General features: G+C 48.8%; 1 protein-coding gene across 2 annotated transcripts in view; it reads left to right on the forward strand.

Moving 5' to 3' along the window:
* LOC149340507 (uncharacterized) overlaps positions 1-27,193 on the forward strand; it is a 60,146-nt gene extending 32,953 nt beyond the window's left edge. For both annotated transcript variants that reach the window (XM_089551275.1, XM_089551274.1), the window contains exons 2-8: positions 2,218-2,426; positions 19,897-20,032; positions 21,206-21,339; positions 22,174-22,375; positions 22,542-22,675; positions 23,563-23,833; positions 25,116-27,193. In XM_089551275.1, the coding sequence (XP_089407401.1) occupies positions 2,253-2,426; positions 19,897-20,032; positions 21,206-21,339; positions 22,174-22,375; positions 22,542-22,675; positions 23,563-23,833; positions 25,116-25,207 (1,143 nt within the window). In that variant the 5' untranslated portion in view covers positions 2,218-2,252 and the 3' untranslated portion in view covers positions 25,208-27,193. The remainder of the gene's footprint in view (positions 1-2,217; positions 2,427-19,896; positions 20,033-21,205; positions 21,340-22,173; positions 22,376-22,541; positions 22,676-23,562; positions 23,834-25,115) is intronic.
* Positions 27,194-27,890: the final 697 nt, after the last annotated feature.

The following is a 27,890-nucleotide window of genomic DNA, read 5'->3' on the forward strand; positions in this document are numbered from 1 at the left end:
CAGAAAAAAGGGTCGTCACTTCCGGCAAAAAGGCATCTATAGGTTCTAAACACACAATGGAATTAGGTGTCCCTGTGAATTTTTCGTTTTTTTACACGCTAACGAGAAAACGAAAAATTCACAGGGTAACGAGAAAACGAAAAGCTGCGATGATTGCTCCTGTATCGACCCTCATATTGCGCAACACAACTCGTCCGTGAGTTGCAGTTACCGTTACTCGCACAGTCACAGGCTCCTGCTTCTCGGGACCTTTCAGAACGGCGGGTGGTCTTGCCTCTAATGGACGCTGTCGATAGATATTCACCACCGCCGTGCTGAATAAGCAATGACTGATCCGTTAATTTACTCAATGGCGCGCTGCTTTATTTTGGTGCCTCCTACGATCGTTGTTTTTTCGATTGCTTCTTCGCTACCAGAGTCGTTCGCTGAGGAGCTGGCTCAATGGCTGCCTTTTCAGGTGTGCATTCCCTCGGAACTAATGCGACCGCGAATAAAAATCCCCTCAAGCGGTCGTTGTTATTTATTGACCGCCAGTACTGTCCGTGGTGTGAGTGATGTTGCTGTCACTGCCGCTGCTCGGCCCAAGGGAAACTGGAATACAGGAGAAAAGACAGATTCGTCGGGACGAAAAAGGAACACAGGAAGGCAAAGAGAATTGGAGCGCGGAAACATCTATTCGAGGCTTTGCTTAGAAGCATGTAGCCTAGAGTTGACCGAGGGCAATGTAAAGCAAAATAATAAAAAAAAAACTAGCTTCTATTTTCTTTCCCACTTAAGAGTGTGCTTTTGAGTTAAGCAATAGGAACAAGAGCCATCGATAGTACATGAATAATTTATGAACGTCGTGCGGTCTCTGTATAACAATTTCTTCCGAGTAGCGTCGTTGTCGCGTCCATACGAAAGTAAATGTAGTGAAAGCTCGCGTTAATATAACCTGGAACGCCACGATGAGACCAGAGCAGGGGCCTAACACTGCAGCTTAAGCGGCTGTCCCTGCTTGTGTTTTAGCTCCGGTCCTGAATTGCTGGCAAGACCCATCGACTGCAAGATAATGTGGGACGAAGGGCTGCCGAGTCTTTGACAACCAGATTGTACAAATGACTCATGTACCCCTTCTGCCAAAAGTAACCGAGCAACAGGTTTTTGCTTCTCAACCGTATAGCGGTGACATTACGGAACCCCTATGGACCGAAGGGTGACGAACGTGAGGTCAAGGTTCGCCTTACTTTACACAGATTCATAGCTTCAGGGCTGCCATAAGTGCTTCGCTACGCGGCTAAGAAACAAATCTTCATTGCCCGGTTACGTTTGCCAAAGACGGCACATATACTACAAGCGGTGTCCGCTTTCCGAATTCTAAAAACTGATATGGCTATTACTAACGGCCGGTCTACAAATTTCTAATTGGAAGCGGGCGGCCGCTATCGGCAAGAGTTACAAAGTTAACTATCAAAATTTAGTTAATCACTTTAGTAGTAACATGAGTCGCCGGTTTTTTTGACGTTCGCCAACACTAGTATTACTACACCGCGAAATGCTTCTGCTCCGAAGGCTTCAGAATCCGTCACGGGTTTTTCGTTGAGTGCAAATATATGTTGTTTTCGTTCTTCCATGTGTCAAATAAACGACGTAGTGCAGGTATACCGCTAGTTTGCATAGTTGATGATGAATTCAAGGCAAATTATTCCCACAAAGTTATAACGTCTGGCTTTCTCACTTGAAGGCAAACTTTATTGCTAAAAAATGCGATGACACTTAAATGGAAACAAGGGAGTTACTCATTGGCATCCACCCAAGCGCAGCCATACGGTTACAAAGCATACCATAAGCTTGCCGTCCCGGTTAGCTCAGCTGGCAGAGTGACTGCTCCGGTGAAGCGGTTGTCGTGGGTTCGAACCCCGAACCAGGACGAATTTTTCTTTAATTACGAAGTTTCTGAGGAAGCTGTATAGCTTTCCCTTGTAGCCGTATGGCTGCGCTCGGGTGGATGCCAATGAGTAATTACTCCCTTATTATAAAATCTACTCCACCCTGGGGGATTGCCCTAAATATTTTATTGTTTTGCAATATGTTTGTTTCCTTGTTATGACGCACTATTTCATGACCTGACTTGTATTTCCCGCTGACGCACTGTTCTCTACCGCGAATGTTTTTGATTTCTTGTTCTGTTACCTTGCTGATGATGTTTCTTCAATGTATAATCTCACGTATTCGCAGCCGTGAGCGAGGGCCTGCGGCTGGTCCGGCTCGACATGCCCGGCGTGGTGATCAGGGGCGACCCGGTCTGGCTCAACTGTTCCTTCGACCTCGAGTCGGACGAGCTGTACTCCGTCAAGTGGTACAAGAACAACCGGGAGTTCTTCCGCTACCTGCCCAACGAGGAGCCGCCAGGACAGGCGTACAAGCTGTCGGGCGTCTACGTAGACGTGAGTTGCCCGCCTAGTTACTTTTTTTTTTTCACGTCTCTGTGTTCTTTAGGTATATGCAAGTGAAAATCGCGGCGCGCATATTAGAACAAATATGACAGGACAACGATAATTCGAGTAGATTCAGTCAGAACAGTAGGAGAGGACGCAGTGATCTGAAAGTGGTGGCGTCTGCGTTCGCCATCTTTTTTGTCTGTTTCCTCTAAGCTTTGATAAGCACTATACTATTCGTTTAGTAGTACGATATCCAGTTCCTTGTCCCCATTGCGTAAATAGCACAACCGGCAAAATAATATAAATATACGACCTCTCTGAGTGCTTTTGCATGGCAGGCAGCCGAATGAAACTGCCAATGTCGACAGAGTTGCGAAACAAAGACGTAAATGAGGGTTTCACGCAAAATCCCGCCATTCTCAACAAAGCTTTGACATCGAGTTCGAAATCAAGACTCTGCAGTCCATGCGAGCTGGAGGCGTTGGAGGCAAGCGAAAGTCGAGAGCCACGAATACCTGTAAGAACATATTCCGGAACAACCCTTTTGCAGCGCCATCCCAACCTGCCCACCGTGGCAGGTGGCAGTTAAATTAATGATTGGTCGCTCGGGTAGAGCAGCCTGAGGCCGCACAAGGCCCACCGATGGGAGCACCTGCCATCGCAGGGCAGTGGCGGATCGCTTAACCGCTGCACGGCTGCACCAGGCGTGGTATGAGGACTGCCAGGGGTCTATCATTGTAAAGTAGAGGATGACCTTCAGCATATATGGGAATTAACCCACTACGCTATTCAGTCATACCCTCAAGGCGGAGCTTCAGTGTCCCCTCCAATTTTTATCATTTGTGGCGTTGATCAATGAGAAATTAGCATGTAATAATTTTTTACCTCAAGGGCAATTGATTAAAAATTAGAAGAAAAGACAACCAAATGCCGCCGGTGGGATCCGAACCCACAACCTCCGCAGAACCTCGGAGGTCGTGGGCTCGAATTCCACCGGTAGTATGCGGATGTTTTAAGCATGCAATGCTTTTAGCTCCCGTTGTCAGCAGTGTGGTGACGTCATGCCGAGCCCGAGAGCCAACATCCGGGCACTGAATTCCACTCATCCGGAGCGTGTATACATCTGCCTGCCAAAGGGGGATCCTTCATGAGCTGAAAGCCCAGCGGCCGGTCTTGTACATGCGTGAGTGGGACCGCAGCGCCATCCTTGGGGACGGCGCGGAAGAGCGGCCCTCTGTCTTACAGAGTCTCGTTAAATCTCGTACGGTGCCCAGATGCTCTCGTTTCAGTGCCCGGATGAGTGGAATTCAGTGGCCGGATGTGGCAACGAGTCGACCAATATAGCGTTGGATCACAATATACCACCGCATTTCCGAATCACATCTGCGCATAAACGTCTAGAAACGAGCGCCTGCCAGCAGCACCACCGCATTAAGTCATAACTGCGTGTCCATGATTCTCTCTTGGAAATTCCGCCCCAAACACGGCAGTTCGCACTTCGAGAGGAAAACTCCAGTCTTCCGAGTTCCATCTGTGTCGCCATCTGTTTATTCCCTACAAAACAAAGGGAAAGAAAGTTAACATAAAAATACGGCGGAAGCAAATATGCTTCTAGACGTGCATTGTCGCCCCTACGCTGCCTCCCAACTTCATTAAAAGTAAGGGCGCTGCCCCGAACACAACCAGACCCAGCACTACCGCAATACAGCGAGACAGTAAGGCCACTTCGTATACGACTGTTGTCCTTGGGACAACTGCACCGAGCGTTGTAGATCACGCGAGAGGAAATGGGTAAACGGGAAGAAAGTAACGGCTGGAAACTTTTCTCGCAAGTGCAATGTTCGTGCATTCTGGCACGATGCCAAGAGGGCGGCCTCCGAGGCGTCGTTTTCGGCGAGACGAGGCCTAACAGTCATCGTTGCGCAGTTTCGTTCTTGCGGTGATGACCGTGAAGACAATGTGAAACGCGCGAAGCTCAACGTATACAGGAGAAAATCTTTTCTATTCCAGGACGTCCGACCACCCCAGTCAAGAGCGTCCACTGAGCCTGTTTCCGCGTCGTCGTTTAAAGCTTGCAGTGTCAAAAGGACACTTCCGAAACATTGCGCTCTTCAAAGGCATCCCATTATGCTACTAATATACGGCGCGGCTGTGACACCTAAATTACTTCGCTTCGCATTGCGCCGTCGTAAGACTGTTCTGTCTTCAGCCTCTACGCATGGTTTTTGATTGGCCTTACGCTTCACGGGTGAGCCTTGTTCGTTAAAAGGATACAGCGTTGGTTTTCTAGTCAGCGTGTGTGGTAGCGAGCGCGTGTTTAGAAAAGGAGAGAGAGAAAAAAAACTTTTATTATGAGCAGAGGTTGTAGGGGAGGCCCCCAGAGAGCGGAGCCCTTAGTCTAGGGACCCTTATGCCGTAGGTATACGTGGGTGACCCGGGCGATCAGGTAACGCTAGTCGTCCAGGGCTGCGCTAGACAGCACGGCTTCCCACAGGGAGGGGTTGGGTATTGGGTGCACTGGGAGAGGATTGGGGCATTCTTATGTGGAACGGTAGAGGGTTGGATGTGCTTCATAAAAACGGCAATTTGGGTGTAGCGTGTGGGATAAATTGGGTGATTAAGGCGCAAGATGGGAGAAAGTTTTAGTTTGGATTTGGCGCCAGTATGCCGCCTCCTCTCGATGGGGCTTTTTGTGCGGTGGTGAGTCGGTAACGTTGGTCTATGCGCGAATAGTCGAATGGTGTCCGCCTCCTCTAGGATGGGAGATTGTGCGTCATGTAATCGTCACATCATCTTATGACACTCGGAGAAACAATGCTGGTTAAAGGTACTAATGACACATAATACGTTTGGAATATGCAAAAATGGGCCGTAAGTGGCCTGTTACCGTGATTTGCCTTTCATTTTATTTTGTTAGTCCATAGAGCGAGGATCGAGAGGCATATGCCCGCGGATATGGATTCCCTTCGTAAGGATAACGCAGGCTATTTTGCGAGGGGTCCAACTAATATCCAGGACTTGCTGTCAGGCTGGTGTGACGTGAATTTACTTTTGAAGTCGTAGGCTGTAAGGACAGTTTTTTTACAATAGGCATCAGTGAATTCCCGAAGCATGGCCCGCAAATGCTGAGGCCAAGGAGTGGCCGGCGTGGTTTTCACAAAGGGTATTACTGAAAACAATACGTTAAAGCAAATAGCACCATTCCGATGTTGGTACAGAGATAATAAGGAAACGCATTGAGCATTGCACTGATTTAGCAGATACGAAAAGACAACCGCCATACTAGCTCGTACTTCCAAATGCGTTCACTTAAAAGTAGTTATCGCATTATCTGGATCGCTACTGTCTGTATTACATCGGCTTCATCTTCCTTTTTTACTTGTATCCGACTGTAGTCATCGGCTCGAAAGGTCATGTTGAACTTCCATAAGCATTCCCAATGACCAGCCAATGAACATGGCTGCGAAACGAACATTACTTACCCAAGAGGAGGTATGTCGCAACTACTTTTTCCTCTTCAACGCGGCTCGCTCGCTAGATTAGGCTTAGTTCGTCTCGGGGAGCGCAACTTGCCAACGGCCATTGGGAGGTGCGGTAGATCCAAGACGTACATGTTCGATTAGTTTCCGTTCGACTTGCCGTGACGGTACTCGCGAGATTTCTCCGGAAGACATCGGTACTTGAGCCGCTCTTCACTCACTCAAGGAATGTGATTCTACGCTCTTTAATCTGCTCAGTCGTCTTAATACAGGTTTTCTCAGTAGTCCTCCGATTACCCTCACCATGAGATTCAAAATCAGGAATTGAATCAATCAGTTGCATTGTTTGCATCCTTCTTCACTATTGAGCTGCTTCTCTGAACGTTAACACTGTTTTGAAGGGTGGTACAAGAACGAGATGAAGTTGGAGTTTTGACCCGCCGGGAGTACCAGGAGATGAAAAGGGCGTTGAAAAATATTTGCAGTACGATATGAAATGAGCCCATTTAAAAACTTGTATTGGACAACGGATGCAGCATAGATAACTGCATACTTTCTTTGGCAGTTTTTACGGTAATGATGCGCAAAAGTGGGGATATGTAATATTCTTGCATTGCCCCACGGGAGGGAGGCGAAGCTGTGTGTTCGGAGGGAGCTCGGAAGGATAAGAAGAAGAATAGAAAGTAATAGGAGACGAATACATATGTCTTTATTGGAGTTCTGGTAGCAGAGGAACAAAAAAGAACATCTTACTGCATGAAATCCAGCAAGGTATTCCCTTATGGGAGTAACGCAGGCGCAGCAGGGATTGGCCGGCGTGCTTTTTATTTGTTCCAGAAATGCAGTGCATTTGTTCCGACAGCTGTCTTTATCATCTTGAGGAAAACAACCATCATGCAAGCTTTTATAATGGCTTGAAAGGAAAAAAAAATGCGAATGGAAACACAAGAAGACAAGAAAATGCACACGTGAAGTATTGTGCTCACAGCCAAACCCAAAGCCTGGAAGTACTATAGTGTTTTTGTTGTCTGTCTCAAAAATGAGGCACTGATAGCAAAAGTAAATGAACCGGATGAAGTAAATGAAGTGAATGACTTCAGTGACTCCCGTTTACATAGTCGATTTTCATTCCATCGGCTAGCAGATACAAACTACCTCGCAGAAATTGGAACAGATGATACGCGTGCCTTCCGTTGAGCATTCGTTTTAGCCCATTAGCCATAATGGACGCTGCCACAAGATCGCACACCACGGTGGAAGGAACTTGTGGTCATTAGTGTCAGCCTCATTTCCCTAGCACGCTGTGCTTCGCCGTTGAAGCGAGGTCACCGCTATTGCGTCCAACGCTACTGTCAACAAGATGCAGTCGCAGAACCGTCTTGCCACAGTTCTTTACCTGCCTGAGAGTGGGAGAACAGAGAAATCGGCGTTCGCTGAGCATATCGCAGCCACTGTAAGAAAACGCAACAAGGCAGCCAAGACGGTTCCGGCGTAGCGCATGAGCGCACACGGAAAACTCCGTAAAGCCGTGCAGTATTCGATTAACTCTCGTATCTTTTTAGGCCACGGCGTGCTGTGGCCCATAACGAGTGTATATTCCTGCCTGCGGAACAGTGTGCACAGATGTTCCGATGATCGCATGTATGTGTGCTTCCTCGAGAAAACCTGAGAGGGCATTGGAGGATAACAGCGCTGTTATACAATGGTGCCTTTTGAACAAGACCTCGCCCGTTTGGATTAGGCTGGGTGGTAACACGCGCTCTTTGTGACCGGAAAAACGGCGCGCTCCTCCTTCTGAACGACTGTAGCTTATTGATAATCTTGATGATAAGCTCTCAACGCTGTTGGAGTGACAAGCTAAGCAAATTCGTCTTCTTTAAGAGCCATGGCGTTAGCGTAATGCGACACGGAACGGGAGCCTTCGTGGGTTAGTGTAATGCTTCCTGTTACGGCTAGCAGGATCGACACTAATCATGCCAGGCCGCGAACACTGCGGTGGAAGAGACTGTTTCGCGGGCAAGCAGCAGGACGCCGCTTCCATCGAAATGATATAGAAGCGCACCATCGGCAGCGGCACCCGAACGCCGAATCGGCGGGCTCGTCTATTGAAGCGATGGCAAAGAGTTGCGTAGGCAGTAAAGCAGCTTGCAACTGTGAGTATAGAAGTGTAGAAGAATGTCAAAAAATCGAGGAAAATTTTTGCTCACGTCTTGACACTACGTGTCAGTAACCGTCCCTCTTGAAGCCGGTGGCAGGCGCCGGGGGTCCTCCTGCTTCGCCGTTACAGCTCGTAATATGTTCGCTTCTGAACCAGATCACCGAAGGGAACGGAAAAGCTTGGCGCATGCCGACGTACTGCATCTGCAGGCAGTTAAGGAATAGATGTATGGAACGAAAATTGTGAACAGTGGAGCATGCCGACGACAGGAGAGACACTGTGAAGAACACCTGTTGCAACATATTCCGGACTTCCACTGATCCTGATCGTCGCAGGTTGCTGGATATGCTAGTGCAACGCAGTACGTATGACGCTGCCGCACGCAGATGTATGGTACAGCATTCAAGCCCGAACATTTCGAATTACGGCCTATATCAAGCGCACACATTACGTTCATCAAAACCGGTGCCGAAAGCATAGGAAAGTTACGTTGTATATCGAACTCCGAATGCACCTGTCATTCGATATATCGAAGGACGCGCCGCGTACCTGCAAGTCCCTGTCCCTTCACTCATTTTTCACACCTCATCATTATCTTGCGGCAAAGTGTACGTAAGTATCCAAATCATCTCGGCGGTAATAGCCTGGTGTGCTTCGCGCGCTTCGCTGCCGAAAGCGATACGGAAACCAGCTGCAACTTCATTTTAATTAGAGCTTTCTATTCGTAGTGATTATACATCCTGCACAGGCGGGGCTTAGTTACCAAACACCATCCGCTGCAGATCATATGCGAAGCAGGTTAGGCTGGCAACGCCTAGCGCGACGTGCGATGTCAACATACCGGCGGACGGCACGCCACTAGCGTGGGTACGATATGTTCTTTGCTTGTTCCAACTCAGTTCATCTGTTGTGATTTTATATACATCGAATTACCGTTATACCGAAATGTTTCGCGATCCGCTTCGAGTTCTACATATATGCGGGTTCGACTATAGTGGGAATTCTGTGCTGCAGTCATGCAACTTCGCCTATGTACATACAGTGCTGTTCGGATCGAAGGCGAACATATGTCACTAGGAAGATGTCCCTGATAGGAGGAAGGTGCGCCACCACTGCCGTTGCATGTTTCACGAAGCGCATAACTCTGTTCCTCCGTTGCTCTCGCAAGTTCAGTTCACGGCTGCTGTTTCATTCCTGCGGTGTCTGTAGACACCTCGAAGTACAGCTGCTGCATTTGCGGGAACACTTCTTCAATAACTGGGAAAAATTACGGACGGCACTTCAGACTATTTATACCTTGAAGGCGAAACCATGAACAGTTTCACTGGCGTTCTTTTTTTTCCCTTCTTTCGTAGTGACACACCTACTCATTAGCATATAGTCGTAAGGCAACGCATACACTACATCCACTCTTATTTGCCTAGAAGTAACACGGTTCCGTGACCAGTAGATTGAGTGCTTGCCTTGTAATCTGAAGGTTCTTCGATAAATTCCCCGCACCTTCGGAAATAATTTTTTTTCTTCCCTGATGACGTCATTCGGGGTTTTGTGCAGCACTGTTCATGACACCAACAATGACACCGGGTTTCGTTGGTGATGGGCCATATAAGGCTCCCGCCATGATAATATGTGTAATTCTAATCACGCATGACGACCTCAGACAACTATGTATTGAAGGAGGTGGAGCTATGACGCCGAACGTCAATGTGAACGGCGCTATAATAAGCAGGGCCGCTACTCTCGAACAACGACGGTGTCAACGTCACACTGTATAACATTTCACGAACCAGGCATGTGGAAAGAAGTACGAAACCTAGAACGACTGCCTCCCTATTTATTCGTTGCTTGCGAGGCCGGCACTCTCGTCGGGTGCAAAGGAAGCTGCCGTGGCACGTCGCACTCGCTTGCGGCTCTTCTTTTCCTAGCAGCGCTTACCGTGCTTCCTCACGTCGTCCAGTTGTAGCAGCCGCGGTTTTCAGGCTCCGACACTGCAGCCTCGTGAAGAAGCTATCGTCCGTCTTAACGGTCGGTGTCTTCGCTTGGTAAGTTCTTCGCCCTGCGAAGGGTATTTTGAAATGAACAAAGTGGTTGCGGATGCCCTGGGTTCTGTATTCAAATATGGCGTAAATACAGCGAGCCGATGCTTTACAGACGTAGCCCGAACTAGGCACCCTTGTAGTTTTGGTTGTCCACAGAAGTTCATTTCCATGTGGCGTATATCACGAACTTCGATCGCTCCGTTACCCTCCCGCATGGTTCCAACCGAATTCTACGCGTATTCGATTTGCGGTTGCCCTTTCCACATTCACCTCAGAGATGGATATAACCGACACGCAACTGTATAGATGTTCCCCGGAAGTGACATACCGGATACAGTACAATTGTCGGAATGATCAGCTGTAGCTGCACAAGGTCACATGTCATTACTACTACTGTAACGACCCATGGAACAGGAATACCTTCGGCAAAAGCGGAAAAAAGGGATCTTCTAACTCAAAACGCCTATTTTTAAAAATGGCGCAAAGTCTTAGGTGAAACACCCTGTATATCGTTTACACAAGAAATTCTGCGCAGGTTGTCACAAGTGCAGTACTCGGCAGTATATTGTTCCTTTCATAGGACGTATGGCGAAACATGAAAAGGCAGCCACAGCAACTTTTTCTCGTCATACGTGTGTAACATGCGCTTGTACAGGTCCCTTCCATATGACAGGGGAGAAAGTTTGAGTATTTAATGAATGATAACTCAATAATTATGTGCTGCAAGAGCAGTTCGTTCTCACTGTTTTCGAAGTAGTTTTCGTCTTCGCGCAAAATATACAAATTCATTTTGAACTTCATCAGAGAATTAACGAAGAATTTCTTTTCTTTTTTTTATTTCTGCAAACCGGTTATTCCCTTCCATACTGGAGGGATCTGTACACTCGTCCTGTTGCGGCGTTCAGCTATTCAGCTGTCTCTCTGTGCAGTTCCTTCGTGCCCTCCTTATATTCACCTCAACTCCGCGAATACCCTGGCACATCACGGAAAACAACCTACGTCATACCATATCGCAGCGAACTGCAATTATTACGTCCTCGTCATTAACATTGCATAAGCACTGCGATTATCTCGAAGAGTCAGGTCTGCGATTGCAGTGTCAGGTTTATATGTGCACTCTTACCATCAGCACGATTTCCATCCACAACACACATCACTTTGTCAGCGTTCTGTAAAATCCGCATTCCCGGACAGTGGTTGTACTTCCCGCTACTTCTTACGGCTGCTGTCTGTAGGCTAGTCTAGCGCAGGGCGGTGTTATTTGCTTGATCTGTTTAACTCTTTCCCTACCGCGCCCATTGAGCATCGTTAGCCGGCTAACGATAATTTCATGCCCGATTTCAGAACCTTCTGCGTTGCTAATGAGCACGCTGCAGATGTAGTTTGTAGGCCAGGAACCAAAGTTTTGTTTCCGATGTAGTTTTCTTTTGTCCCGCGAGGGAGAACTTTCTAACGCGCTGCGAAGAAATGAAGACGCGGACCTGCGCTCATTGCCCGCCATGTTGCCCGCAGATGACGCCTTCGCCGCTCGACTTCGGAGCCTTCCGCTACTTCCGCGTTGCTTACAGGCACGATGCGCATCTGGCTTGTAGCCGGAGAACTGAAGTTTTAAGGCGGAAGCCTTTAATGTCTCATCGTTGTAAGCAGCAGTTGTCGACAGAAAATGTCACGCTTTTCAATTGGTGGAAACGGTCGTGACGTCACAGTGCGCGAATTTCAAACGGGGCCAATTATACTTTGGCTAGTAACCATGCAACCAATTGAGGGGATCGTATAGTGATGCTCCAAGTAAGTGGGACTGAGCTTAGTTAATTGCTTAAATACCCAATTAGCCTAATTAGCTTTACTAGTCAGGCCATATAAATAAATAAAACCGATTAAGAAATTGGTCGAGCTCGGGAATCGAACCCCGGTCTTCGGCGTGAGAGCCGAGCATGCTATCCACTCCGCCATGCCAGCTCGACGGTTTGGAATGAACAAAGGCGCGTCTAGTGAATACGGTGTCTTCACTCACTCTCATCCTCCTCCATTCCCTTCCGGCGAGGTTTAGGTGTCCACCGACAAAGGAGAGACAGATACATTTCCTTTCCTCAAAAACCAATTTACCGACGAGCGAGGCGTAGAACCGAATGGGCGATGGCGTTCTGTAGACTCCCTGGCAGCGTTGCAAGACGCTGTCGCGTTCCACTCTTAGGGGCGAAGCTTAACATCTTAACCACACATCAGTGACCACACTTTAGGTCAAAAAAGTGCCCCCCCTGAATTTTGTGAGACAGTTACTGCGTAATTTCCTTTCCTCAAATACAATTTTCATTTTCTTCATTACGGCTCCTCTTTATCTATCTTCTTTCACTCCCACTTCCTCCCTTCCTCTACGGTGCGGTTCAGGTGTCCACCGAGATGACAGAGAATTACTGCGCCATTTCCTTTCCTCAAAAAGCGTTGCGTTCAAAGGGCAAGGCATCGCGCCGAACGGCATCGCGTTCCGTGGACTCCCTGGCAGCACTACAACGCGCTGTCGCGTTCCACTCCTAAAGGCGAAGCTTAAGCGTCAATAATTAAAAGTTAATTAGTATTCACGCATTAATCAGTAATGAACCATTAATTAGTGATTTGTCATCACTTAGTAATTAGTACTCAATTATATGTGACGCCACCAGTGCCACAGAAACAGCGAAGGTGGTGCGGAAAACGCTTCCGCCTCTACCCACTTTAGACAGTCAAAGTGCCCCCTGATTTTTTGTTTCCGATATAGTTTTTTTTTTTGCCGCTACAAAACGGCATTTTTTTAATGCACTCCGAAGATGCGGTACCATCAAAGTCATCATCAAAGTCATCAAAGGTACCATCATGCGACTGGCATGCATTGGAAAAAGTTCTGCAGAGAAGCAGCTGCTAACGCGGTAACAGCAGTTGGGTGTCTCGGGATTCTATGACCAGACGCTACGCGGACGAAAGGGAGCGCCTGGCCAATACGAAACCGGAAAATGCACACACACGCGTCCAGGCAAGGATACTTCTGTTGTGGTATATGTAATATATGCAGCTGGGCGCGAGTAGAGTTTTTACGTTCATGCGGTTTTGCGTCTTCCAACGCTAATACATTCTCTAATTAGCCGGCGGAATACTTGAACGCACATTTAAACGCAATAAGAATAATCTGCTCGTGTTAGTGCTCGGCATCATGACCACAATACCCGCTGTATAAACACAGTGCCCATGAGTCATGACTGCCGGGACATTACCGGGAGGTACCGAAAGCAGTGCTTGACGTTAGGACTGCAGTCCTGAATGATTCTCAAGCACTATTTTGCCGTTAGCTATGTAGGGGATGAATACGCATGCTTCAGTACTGTAGTGCACTAAAACCAGTATATGCCTGTAGCATAAAGGTTGACACAAAGTATGTGCTTCCTTCGCGTCCGTGTCACAGAAACGGATTTAGGAACGGCATCCGCTTTCCCAAATGCATCACGGTCGAATGATGTTCATTTCCGAGGGGAATTCGCAGACCAGCGTTATTACAGATACGCGCATCGGGACATGCGTGGAGTGTCGAGCGAATCGTATTGTTCCTTTCTCTGCAAAAACATGCACCGTTTGCGGAGAAGGACGTGCATCGCTTCGCATACTGGAGAAAGCACAGCCCTTCCATACAAAGCTGTCCTCCTATGTTGTTTCAGTTCGTTTGTATGGCGAGGAAGCGTATTTCTACATTTGCAACTTCCACTTAACATCGTGTACGCTCCCACGAGACGAAGCACACAGAGTGATGGGGCAAGGGAACAATCCTTCTCGCCTCATAACACATTCTGTCGGTCTTACTGGAGGCCCCCAGTCCATAGGGCACCAAAACAACGAATTTTGAAGTGCCGCTGATATCTGTCCCTGAAACCGAACACAGCACGGCCATGCACAGGGATCCGTAAGCCGGATTTTATGGAGATAGTTCCGCGCTTCTTTGTTGTCGCGTTTTGAGTGCCCATTGTCTTTCCGTCGGCCGCAAACACTTCAAAGTCACGTTTTCAATGGCTTGGCGGCCTCCCCTGTGTCCTGCATCACCTAGCGATGTTTCGAAAACGTCGCACGTGGAAGAGGGGCCATTGAGGCGCGGGTTTCAGGGCGACTTCCGGCTTAATCTCCAGGCTCTCTCTTTGTACTGCCGACATTTTCGACTGCTCCTTCCGCTATTCGTGCTATCCTGTATGGGCTTGCTTACTGTACTGGCGGCGTTTTTCTTCCTGTCCGTGAAACAGCAAAACACGCGGCTATTTCCGTGTTCTGCATGGCTGTTTGAAAAACGCGTCACAACAAAGACTGCCGGGCAAAAGGCGCGTGGACAGAATTCAGCAGCGCTCGGATAGCGTCGCAGAAAAATGCCAGAATCTTCATATGTCTGCGCAGGGTGCGGCCTCTATTCAGATATGCCGAGCATGAACGGGAGGATTGCGGTGGGTGCGAATACTACAGCTCCTTTTTGTACGAATGAGAGCGCAGCGCTTCACTTCGCCGGTAACACTACAGCTTACATATGTTAGCGTTTCACCATGGCCATGCAATACGACGAGTCCAATACGACTAGTCGAACGGAGAATCCACGTGGTGGTATACAAGAATGCGTAGCATACGCTGTGAAAGGGGGGGGGGGGGGGGGTGAATTCATGTATTCTTGACAACGCAAACTAATGTTCACAAGCAATCACGAAGGAGTTTATGTGGCCACGCCACGGTAACGCATCCTGCTTCGTAGCTGATGTGTTACGACGAAGAGTTCAAGGACTTTTGCACAGTTACCTGTATCAAAGAAATTTTAGGGGCGACCATGGCATATATGATAACCGGCAACTCAATGACGTCAACGCTGAACAATGAATATGATGCAAGGCTGCCGTGCTCTGAATGACGTGCGTCGAAGAGTGGGTGGTACGGTGCTGCTTTCCTGGATTTTCGATTCGAGGAGTGGCAGAAAGTTTCTAATAATGAGGCACGACAGCCTTCCTAATTTCCGTCGTAAGAGCACCATATAAGGCAAGCTGGCAAAGACTGGAACGCGGAGGACAGCGGGTACTCATGTGCAGGCAGCATCCTCTCTGCCTGTCCCTGTTCTGTTCAGAGACCTCGGACTAACGCGGAAATACAGCTCATTTTACTTTACTGCATTCTGCTCACACTACAAGCATAGTATCATATGCAGCGTTAAAGGGACACTGAGGAGAAATTGAAGTTGGCCTGTATCGACAGAATACCAGCTCCTGATTACAAAAACACCACTCAAACTGACAACAAAGCTCTTAGAACCAAAATACAGGTATCGCCGCCACAGACGAAACTCGCAAGTACAAGCGGGATGACGTCATAGGACAAAACAGTGTTGCTAGAACCAATAGTTCTAGCGACACTGGGATACGACAAGCTACGAATCACTGAGGCGCAAAGCGCCAATCCATGCGCAAATCTCCTTGAGTCGCCAGATGGCGCCACGTACCCAGCAGCTACGCGAGGGCCTCCAGCATCGGGACCAATCAGCGCCTGCTCACCGGCGATAGCCGGGCTCCCGGTATCCCGCTAACGGTAACAAGGTACACGGTATGCTAAAGGTGTCTATTTGCGAGAACTTCGTTGGCGACTTCGAGAACGGGATCCATCGTAACGCTGGCAAAACGCCGGTGCAAACGTAAACGAAGCGACGGTAGCGACGGCCGATAGATGCCTTCAACGTGCGGCCGGCGGTAGCTTTCTTTTCGGCTGATGCTAGGCCGCACTGCTGGCCGCCAGAAATCACGGAGTCTGCGTTGCGTCATGTGCACGTCATGTTTCACGTCACTTAGTCCTGTGTCGTCATAAGAGAATCCCAGGTTTGAATCAGAGCGGCGGGAAAAAGTTTTTCAACTTCGAATCCAAATTTCTTAGAAATAAATGCATCTTTCGCTGCCGGCCAAGTGGCAACAATGCCATGAAATGCCGAACTATCGGATTTTGCTTTAAAAATGTATCAGTAGAGCTCTCCTCACTGTCCCTTTAACGCTTGACAACCTCACGGTAACATAATCGGTAAGGCCTCAAACAAACGGCAGACACCGGAGAAGCCAATGCGCGCATCAGGAACTTTGTATATGATATGCTATACTTCAGCATGTTAGCTCTGACAGAGAAGCCTGTTGCATTGGATCCGGAGCACGACACATGTACAGCTCGGCTCGTCGTATCATCCCCTTGCTCATACAGGGTGTTTCACCTAAGAATTTCTGCAATTTTTAAAAATAAGCTATTTGAATTAGATGCGCGCTTTTTCTGGCACAGCATTGTCAGTGGTGTAGTACATCATAATGCAGCTAAGACGTGCTAACTAGCAGGCTTGTTAACAAATATTTAATAGTTAACTTTTAAACTATTACCGTTGGGCTCCTTAATTATTGAGAGGCATGTAGCCCACCGTAAGTAATGTCCATATCCGTTTTTAGAATTTCGAGAACGCGATTATCCTCGGCGCTGTGGCCCAACAAATTTTGGCTATTTCGACGAGTTAGGTTCACTGGAGAGGTTGCTTTGCCTGCAAGCTTCTCAAACCGCATGTATTTTGGCGCGATGTAGGCTAAATTTGTTGGGCCACAGCGCCGAGGATAATCGCGTTCTCGAAATTCTAAAAACGGATATGGACATTACTTACGGTGGGCTGCATGCCTCTCAATAATTAAGGAGCCCAACGGTAATAGTTTAAAAGTTAACTATTAAATATTGGTTAACAAGCCTGCTAGTTAGCACGTCTTAGTTAAATTATGATGTACTACACCACTGGCAATGCTATGCGAGAAAAAGCGCGGATCTAATTCAAAAAGCTTATTTTTAAAAATTGCAGAAAGTCTTAGGTGAAACACCCTGTATATCACACGCGTTCCTTTATCGCGTGCTTCACAGTACTCCTATGAGTACACTGGAGGCAGGGCGGATTCATTAATATATCACGTATTGAAGACTTTCTCATTCACCGCGTTCTTGGCGCACGTTTGGAACAGCTACACTTCCGAAAAATAAAATAAAACGTCATTATCATCTGATGAAAACTGTCTTATGTTGACAGAAGGCATTTGCCATGGCACGATCATGCGCATCCGATAGCAGAGAGTAGTAGTGAGCAGCTCTCCATGCCAGTGACGAAAACGTGAATAAATAATTCATGTAGTCCCAGCACTCATGTCTACCGGTCCGGAAGTCCGCATAAAGCTTCGTACATTCTGTGCACTGCATAGTCTGCTGCTATGAAGCACCATAGAGCAATCGTCAAAAATATGAAAACGGCGACAGCCATGAAGGGAAGAAACGAACGGCATCCCATTGCTTTGACGCTGTGAGCGTGAAACACCTGCATCATTAGTACGTTATGCTCTTCCCGCTTACCATGGCAGGCGCGTGATGACTGGCCGAGGCGGGCGACTGCGGCGCTCATCAGGCGCTCGCTCCTCCAGCGAGATGCGGGTTTCGGCTCGGCGCGCTCGGCGTCCCGGCGCTCGGATCGTTGGCGCAGCCTTCCTTTTGTCCCCGGTGGCACGGGTCCAAAGCTCACACCTCGCCGCTCTCTATGTCTGCGGAAGACGATCAACGGCAGCAAAGAGCAGGAGTCGCAAGCATTGTCCGCCGCGCGGGAAGTGAAAGCGCACAGATCGTCAGTGCGCCTCTGTAGACGGTCCTTTGTGTACGCCCGTCGCACTGTCAGTATAGTTGGCCGCAAATACCGAGTGTTTGGGAACTCCGCTCTTCATTCTTGCATTGTTTTGCACGCCCCGTGGCCTAGGCTAGGATAGTGAGAGCCACTAACGAAACATTACGATTCTGTGACTTCCTGATATGTGCCTCTGTAGCGGAACGTTACGACGTTCCGCAAACAAACATAGCTTCTACAAGAGCTAAGCCAGCAGCCTATCACTGAATGGTACTGTCTGTGCGGGTATCTCCGACCTGCATGCGAAATGTCCGATCCTTGTGACTGAAGCCGGCCCGCTTGTATTTTCCGCGAAAAACTTAAGTCCCTCTAAAGCACGACTGTGGTTGCGTTGGTGTCCGTAATCTGAGCCAACATCGTTCTGGAATAGTTTCATATTCATCCTAAGCTGTTTCTGTGGTGTGGACGATTGTTTCAGAGCACTTCACCGCAAGGGCACCAGGCCGTTTCTGGACGATCTGAATTCATTTGAACCCGCAGTTCAGTTTACGATGGACGAGGAAATCGCTGGAAGGGTTACTCATTCACTGCAAGCCTAGACTCGCGGGGAAGCACTGGGATGTCAGCTCTGCCGATCCCGTTGGTCATAAATGGTCCGTCGGGATATTCGAGGAGCCTGTTCGTGTTCCAGCCCACGCTGCGCTCTTCGAAGCTGGAGAAAGTTCGCATTGGCCTCACAAGCGATGCTCCTGCAAAACGAACAACCCCGCTCTCTGCACCCTGCACTGCCCTGGTGCTTCAAACAGCATAAGCGCGCAAGTGAGCGTTACTCACAGGGTACAAGCGAGGCTCTGGCGCAAATTTTCTACAAATACGGGGTGCGCATTGCCATCTAGCAAGTTGGAACAACGGCTTTGTCATGAAGTGAAAGACCGTGTTGAATGTCCGCGTTGCCCGGAAGTAGTATACAACGGCCCTTGCAAAGACTTTGATGCGTCAAACATTGGCTGCAACCTTCAAAGGGAAATAAGTGAGAGGGACAGAGAGAGAGAGAGAGAGAGAGAGAGAGAGAGAGGGTTTATAGACGGGAAAGGCAGAGAGGTTGGCCAGAAAAATAAATATCTGGCCTGCTACTCTGCACTGGGGAACGGGAAGAGGAGAAGAAAGGAGGGTCACGATGGAGGCGCAAGAACGATGTCACTAAGCGGGAGTGGCCAAGACGCCGGCAGTTCACCGCCTGTGTCTTGGCCACTCCCCCGTAGTGGGTATGTGCCATTTTATTTGAGGCCAACCAACCAACAAACCAACGATGTCACCGAAGGCCGCACGCCGACTAGATTCGTACCAAAATTACGAGCAACCGTTTGTCGTACAGCGTTCCGGGTGAGTCATATGATTTCTCTTTGCATATAGCTTACATGTGCTATAGTCAAGTTGAAGGCTAGCTGGCGACAGGGATTCGAACCGACGACGTATGCACCTTCAACTGTATGTCTTCCCAGGTGCTTTACCCCTTCCCTTAAGGCGCGGTTCAGATGTCCACCGAGGTGTGACAGTTACTGCGCCATTTCCATTCCTCAAAATCTAACTTTCGTGTTTACCGTTCATTGTACACTGCTGTGGGTGGTGCCATACGATTTCTCTTTCCTTAGGTTGGAGGTTAGCTCGCTAAAATTTTTCCAACTGAGTATACAAGTGTTTCACTCGGGTCTTTGCGGATTCAGCGTTTTGTGAAATCAGCGTTCGGAGGCGTGTCTTCGTTCCATTTCTTAGTAGCGGCGTACGTCGAGGTCAAACGTTCACGATGACACATGATGCTTTCGCCCTCACAGCACGTAAGCAGACTTAAGTGCCGTGTTTTTTTTTCCCCCACTGTATGTTATACACATAAGCTCCTAAACCGGACCGAAAATATTGACTGAACAGCGCCGAAGCTTCATTCTAGCGTTAGCAGTAAAAGTCATTGCAAAAGTAGACTTGTGCAACCCTACGGTGTTGAAAGGGGTGACACAACTGTAAGAGTGAATTAACCTGACTGAATTTCTACTCCTCTCCAGCCTTACTATTAACCAGTCGTTCTACCATGTCTGCATGCGTACAATGTCCAGTAACTGCCTCAGCACGATTCCTCATTTGCATGCAGGCCAGCCGGAGCTCGGTGGGCAACCTGTACCTGAAGAAGACGGACCTGAGATCGGAGGGCCAGTACGCATGCGAGGTGTCCGCCGATGCTCCTTCCTTTCAAACAGTGCGGTCGGAGAAAGAGCTTAAGGTGTACGGTGAGTGACCGACCGAACGTCTGATGGGGTGAATGAGGAGCCGCCTGCTGTGAGAAACCAGAGGAACGTTTCGTCAATTCTTTTTGCACGGCGATAACAGGGTTAAATGCACGCTTGTAAATAACGGGGGAAAGCCGCGTGGAATGCAATGTGCAGCCTTTGTTCAAATCATAGAGCCTATAGTCTTTGCCATGTTGTGACGACAGTCTTTCAGCGCCAGCGCACCAAAACTTATTTATGTGCGGGGAACTCCCGTCCTCACACTTTTGTGTGCCGCGCGCTACACGTGAGGTGTATATTTCTGAAGGAGACTGCACACGCTAGCGAATGAGTGCGCATGGAGTTGCGTAGTCTTCAACAACGCAATAGAATTCCATTGGCACTGCGGACACCAACCAGCATCGTAACAAACACTTCGTGTTATGTGAGATAATAAACCGGTGCAAGGCCAGTACTTTCTCGAGAATGAAGGTGCTCCGATAGGTGCAGGTGGTGGCAGACGGGTACAACAGCATCCGCGTTTCCCGGCAGGTCATACCTCTGTAACAACAGAGAGCATGATGTGCGAGATAACGCGCTTGTATGTACGCTCGCGTTTGACCGAGAGGAGTGACCATGAGGGTATACAGCAACCTGAAACCAAACTCCGAAGTCGTCACGAATCCCAAGCATCGGTGCCTAGTACTCTCTATGTAGTTTCATGGAGCGTGCTACTGTGTATGTCTTAGGAGCAGCGACAAGTGCCAGTCATGTGTGCTTAATGTACGAAATTCGGTACATTGCATCCTAGTTTTGGAAAAGAGGACAGTACGTCAGTGCTGTCACTGTTCTCCGTCCTGTCATGAGCCCATTGCGTATTGCGCAGCAGCTCTTAAATTCAGCCGCGAAGCACGAGCCCAGTGACCGAATTTTTGTGGAGAAAAAACGATGATCGTTCGTCTGTTGCTGCCTAAGATAATACAATTGAAACGCGCATTTTAACACTGCTCTGTTAGACATCAAATGGATAATCTTTTTCCTTTTTGGGAAAGTTCTTTGTGCATTTGTGGTGTCTATACCGTCTAACGTATACACGCTGTAAGGTTGGAAACGTCGTGCAAGAACCACTATTTCTATCGCCTTCCCAAAAAGGCGACGTCTGTGCATTGATTCCTCTCCTGTCATCCATCGCAGTGCTGCCGAAAGAAGGGCCGGAGATCCGGGGAACGAAGCCCCACTACAGAATCGGAGATTTAGTGAACGTGACCTGCTACGCCGCGGCAACGAAGCCACCAGCAGTGCTGACCTGGTCCATCAACGGAGACCAGGTCGGTACTGGTCTTTCACACTAGTATCAGGTTCAACTAGGGAGGTGTGTGTGCGTGTGGGGGGCGCTTACGCAGCCAGTCATTAGTTCTTCAGAAATCCGCTGCCCACTAACTGCCGTTACTTCCGGCTATGTTCGAATTTTGAGCAGTGTGGAATGCAGACTGGTTGTTTCTGAAGTTCCGTATTATAGCTGGTCATGTTCAACGCAGTTGTCACTATCACGAGGTTTATTATGATCACATTTCCGTTCTGTTTACATTTCGTGCCATTGCGCAGTTCGCTGGTACTACGCATGATTACTGGCACTAGCAGATGTCTTCATACGAAGGATATCGCGAATATTGCCGCGAATCTGTGTAGCATTTGTTTGTTGTGTTTATTTGTTCATGCTTCAAGGCTGCCGGCACGCCGCTTTATCGCTTCGTTTGTGACGCAAGACGCGCCTAGAATTATCTCGATGGATCGCATCCGGACGGAGCCGACTCTAGTTTGTGCCGGAATGTTCTAGTAACTTCTAAAGCTTTATGTCGAAGATTCGCTGTCGGCTTTAAAAAGAGCACGGCCGACAGCGGCGGGCATTCTGTTCGACGACCGCCGAGCACGCTTGTTGCTACGCCGCCGCCTAGTGATTCAGTTCTTTGCGGGTGCAAGTCAGCCCGAATAAAGAGTTTCATTTCTAAGACATTCTTGCTGTTTTTCTGTTCGCCGTACGGCAGTCACCACTACGTGACAATATACTGCCTATAACAGATATTAAAAAAAAGGAAGTGCACTTCCGACAGCACGCGCGATTCACGCTTCATTATCTCCTCTGTCGTTACTCTGGTTTCCAGGTCCCTCCGGACTACGAGAGGATGTACCCAGTCTTCAGTGATCAAGTTCTGCTGTACCACTCGTCCTTGGGATTGACCTTCACGGCCCGGCCTCACCACTTCACCTACGGCATCATGAAGCTGAAGTGCACGGCCACCGTGTCCGGAGCATACTCACTGTCCAGCGAGGAGATCGTAGCAGCGCAAGATGCGAAGAATACTGGTAGGTGCCCGAAAAACCCTGACCCACTGTATCTGCTGCGTGCTATATGTGAGATTCGGAATTGCTGACCCCATGCGTACAGGCATAACAAAAGCTATGTCGACGGTTAATATTGCAGCCTCGTAGGATGACCTCGTGCATGCGCTTACTGCAACTGCGGTTGCAGGTGCAGACGACGACAAACCATCGATCACGGGTGGCCAGACGAGCTACCACGTGGGAGACTTGGTGAATGTGACCTGCACCTATGCGCGCCACAGACGTCGGGTCGACCTGCATTGGCATTTGAACGACAAGGAGGTAACCTGCGTCCGATTACTTTCGGCGTACTATTATTGTTTTGGCACTGTCAGGTACGAAAGTTCAAATGGATACCGAAGGAAGACTGCGCTGGCATGCATGCTATGCGTACGTAATGGCCGTCAACGACCTAGATGTGGGGGCTGTGCTGCCGCCTAGAAAGAGGGGATTTCAGAAAAATGGTCAGTTTACGAGCGTCCGTCTCACACGAAAGTACTGTTCCAGACCGCTTCAGGGCTGAATGTGTTTGAGACAGACTTGGTCTTCACGAAACCTGCACGCGCAGCGTAACACATTTAACTGTGGTATTCCACGAAAAACGCAGCTGTTACGCTGTGTTTAACGCTCTCTATCGCTAAGCGCAACTGTTGCGCACAGCGCGTCACCTCACAGACACCAGGGAGGTCCGAACATGGTCTTAAATCGGATCGGTGGTCACGGTCTCGGAGTGTGGAATTTACATCGTTTCTACTCCGAACAGAACCGTGCAGGTCGCGACGCATACGTATGTCTTGTTACCGGTGTCGTCGAAAAGAAAGCCGCCCTATATACAGCAATCGACGTATCTTGTCTAACATTCGCAGCCCTGCGGCTTCGCTCAGCTGTCTCTTGCTTTCCACCACCTTGTGAGCACAATAAGATAGCTCTTCGGTTCTTCGGTCTCACTCCCGACCTGCAGTGATGCTTCGATACGATGTCCTTTACCCATCCAGTGCTTGTTGGGAACGAAGGCAGCGCATCACGAAGAACAAAACAGCCCCGCGAACCTTTCAGAAGTGCTTCATGATAATTGTTCGCGAGGACGCCAGCGCAGGGATCCACCGTAGTTCGGTGAAGTGAAGATTCTCGTGACTGCAAGATGACACAGTGCCAACGCGACGACGCAGGTGTCCAACCGGTACCTGGTGCACTACCCGCCGCAACGGTCGGAGTCTGGCCGCCACGTGACGTCGCTGGGCCTCCGGTTCACAGTGCGGCCGAGCCACTTCGTCAACGACGAGATGCGCATCAAGTGCACGGCCACACTCCAGAACGCCACAAGGGGTCCCCCTGCCACATCATCCTCAGCAGCTCTGGACGGGGACTCCCGGAAAGAATTCATGCTCGGCAGTAGCCACCGTTCGTCGGGGCTCCATGTCTCTGAACAGTACGGAACAGGTACTCCCGTACTGCGCAACTTACGTGTGCGAACAGCGGACGCATCTACAGGCATAACGTAGTGTACAGCCGGCAGTACGCTTAACACGAACGCTCGAGCGCATGTCTTCCACTTACATTAGCGCCGCTGGGTCAGAGACAATGTTAGGGTGGAAGCTGAGCAGTGAAAGACCGATTCAGTGACAGAGATGAATGAGGGTGGTAAAGATTGAATTTGTGAGAGATAAACAACAAAAGAAAAGAAGGCCGAAATAGATAAATACGAGGGGAATAACGAAAAATTGTGATGGAAGACGCTCTGATTGCAGAAGAGAATTTTGAATGGCGGTGCAAGCATTTCCATTGCTACTTCCAAGTATAGAAGCGCCAATCGATAGAACAACTGCAGAGGACAGGTGTAAACACAGTTTCTGGAATGGTACTTCTAGCAGTCGCTTCCTTAACGAAGTGAAGCGGCGAAAAAAGAGAAGGAAGTGAGAAATTGTTTCTGGCTGAGCACAATAGGGACACAAAGGGGAGATCGCGAGATAAGGCCTATAGGTGTAAAAATTCAGCTGCGGCACACGAAAACTTAGATGCGTGAAGAAGACTTCAAGCTTGCGAGATCGCTAAGAGTGTGACGGTTACTGCGGCATTCCTTTACTAATCGATTTTTTTTTGTTGTTGTTTTTACTGTAGTACACTGCACGTGCAAAGGTTACGTGAACCCTCCAGTGTGACCGGTTTTTAAGGACTTCCCGTTTCTTCGCGTACCTATGCACGCGACATCTCCTTGCTCCGTACATCCAGCGGTACTGCACTACACTGTGCTTCGATGCCTCCACACACGCCTTGTTGAAGAATTAACGTTACTGCGAAGTTCTTGAACGACGGTGCATACGCGGAGCAATACGTACACGACGCGTTGGCGAGACTGCAGCGGCAAACATCGCGGCCAGGTCTCCGCTACTACGCCACGCTGTACACAACGGACAAAAGCGTTCGGAACACAGAAGCAGAAGCGTAATGCACAGGACAGCGTAAGAGCTACGCATGCATACCTCAGTTCCGTGAAAATCGCTCGCCAGTCTGAATTCAACCTGCAGAAATTGCGTCACGTAACGTCGTTATTCAGTGCAGCGCCCAACGTTCCAAAAAATGCAGTGATCTACATACACGTATCACACCCACTGGTGGAATAGCAGGCACATCTCACACGCCATCTTATATCGTACCCATATATTTCTCAGCCCCTGCTGGCTGCAATTCCAGCCTGAATCACTATTTTCCGTTTTCCTTGCAGTTCCGGACAGCAGTGGCTCACATCGACTGACCTCCGCAGCAGTGCTTGTGCAGGGCTGGACGATGGCGTTCGTCGTGGCGTGCGTTCGATGATGACTGAAGCAGCTGTGATTGGGAAGTGAACAGTGCTGTCGACACATCATGTGTCCTTCCATCCATGAAGCGCATGGTCCGTGACCACCTGATGACCACAAGGTGGCCGTGTCGCGAAATGGGCGAATTTAAAACGTCGCTTTGGGCCACAGCACAGATACGGTGTACATAGCTCAGTGCCTTGGCTGCATGCCCTATGAAAGATTGCCCACGGCACAAAATATCACCAGTGCTCCATCTCTGTTGTATTGTGTACAGAGTCACCCAAAGGTACAGAATTGCACACGGAAGCTTCTGATTGCTGTATTCTAGATGCTCTATATACTTCTTGCTCGGACACTAGTAATATGTCCTTCACAAATAGAAGGTTCGCTTTGATTTCGAATTATGGTAGCGGTATCCGGAAAGTCTTCTGCAGCACATTCAATCCCAGATTTTCAATATAAAATTTTTATTACGATCCGTCAGTTCTGCTGTCGGTGTTTGCAACAGCCGTACAATATGGGATATGTCAAAGTTACAGAACTAAGGAGTAGAGAACAGGTGGAATGCGCTGTTTCTGAACACAATATAACATGCGCCAGCACCAAATGAATGGAAGCAGGTATTGCCGACTCGTGTTTTTTGAAGCCGGTCCTTTGAACGCCTAACGACAATCACTGCTGATGTCGAAACTCGAACAGCGCTTCTCGTATCGAGAGAAATGGAGATCGGCAAGCCCCCAAATTGCTAAAAAGGGTACGTTATGCTTCACATGGATACGTTTCCGTGCAGTCTGCACAATGTGCTACAACCACTTCACGTCACGGTGATGTACTCTAATGTAGGTCGTTCAAATGAAAACCTTACATGTTTATTGCAAAATAAAAAAGGAAACACAAAAGAATTATACATGCATCACTTTTCAACACCGTTAGCGCGTCTACACTGGCAGGCGCAGCGGAGTATACGTCGAAAGCACTTCCAGGAGACTGCGCTATCCGCCTCTTCGATGGAGCCGAACTGCGAAATACAGCTGTGTAATGTGCGATGAGACTGCACATTGACCTACCCCAGGTAGTCAGCATTGATCCCGAACCCTCTGCTACTGCGCCTCTTTCACTCTTCCCCCACGGCGTGGTTGAAGTGTCGGCCGAGCCTGTGACTATACTGGGCGTTCTTTTTCAGCCAGCTCCTGTTATTTTAGACGACTGCGCCCTCCAGCGAGTGTCACGAACACGATGTCCAGGTCACAAACACCGAGCGCACGCTCACGGTGCACTTCACATTTCCCGTCCAAAAGCAGTGTAATTGACAGCATACCACCCCGTGAGCGAGCATACAACTGCTGGCAGATGTGCAGACAGCGACGAGCCTGCATGGAAGGCGGCTATCAGTGGTGTTTTTTGTTGTACGGTCCTTCCAAAGCATAGCGAACTATCCACAGTTGTAAGTTCCAGACTGAAGGCAACGTGGCTGTCCATTTTTAGTGTGAAAGAATTTCTAGCCGCACTCCCCGGATTTCAGCGGTGTGCCTCCGTGTATGTGCGTGAAGCCTCCGAGTAACCAGTGCAACTGGCTCACTTTGCAGTAGACCTCGATTTCCTTGTGAGCAGTCGCTGGCGTCCACCTACAGATTGAGGCCTTCATGCGCATTGCCGTTTCTCAAAACCAGCGGAAGGTTTAGACTTCGTTGATTTTGAGGAAAGGCAGGGCGCATAACTAGCTCCCTGGGTCAGTGGCCACCACAATCGCGATTTCACGTACGTAGCAGTTGTGTCTACCTGCAAAAGACCATGCTTTCTCACAATATTTCGTGTCTTAACAGTGCTAAACCGCCAGACGCTTGTTTGGGTTGCTACGGAATATGGAAGTCTCTAGCTGTCTGCCCTTATTCAGAACTGCATTGCACCTCTCACATATTCCAGTCTTACTGATATGGTTATAGCCGCTGTGAATACTAGCGTGGAAATAGGGCACATACGCATGAACTGCTTGCAAAAGCGAAGGCAACAATAAAGATGTACCACAATCTTGTCATTTCTTTCGGTTCGCTTCGTTTCTCTACGGCTTTTAGGTGCAGCCGACATACCGCACTGTAAAAGTGTCATCCCCTGGCTGAGATCATTCGTATACTTTTCAGAATGCGAATGCTTCCCTTGTATAGTTTAGCTCGTTTATTGGCTACTGCGTTTCCCATTGGGTAAGACGTGCGGAAGACACCGGTTGCCACTGCATGTGGCCCGCGTGCCATATATTCAATGTGTGTCTAATCACTACCGCCACCTACATAAACTAGCTTTCGGTACTCTTGAGTATAGTATTGTCAAGACACAGCGACCGTAACAACAACGTGCGCTCATGCACCGAAATATGGAACTTCACGTATTAAAGTCAGTAACCGAAGACAAAACGTCGTACCTTGCGTGCACAGAATGCCACCGGCTGAAGCGAAGCGCACAACGAAGTTAGGTATGATCAGCACAGTTCCTAGCGTGAAATTTTAGCGTTATACGCACATATTAATGCAGCGGATTGATTCCGGGGCTTCTAGGCGCGAAGTGTCCCCTCAGGCAACATGTTTTCGGGGCCAGAATGTGGGAAGATACCTGTGACTTCAACTAGAACTGAAAGGTTTTCCGAAGTCGCGGAAATTCAGGCGTAAGACGAAGCTGTACGGCAGAGTCCAGGCAATGCAGATGTG

This window comes from Amblyomma mixtum, chromosome 6, assembly GCF_055824585.1.
Source record: "Amblyomma mixtum isolate Tamu chromosome 6, ASM5582458v1, whole genome shotgun sequence".
NCBI lineage: Eukaryota > Metazoa > Arthropoda > Arachnida > Ixodida > Ixodidae > Amblyomma > Amblyomma mixtum.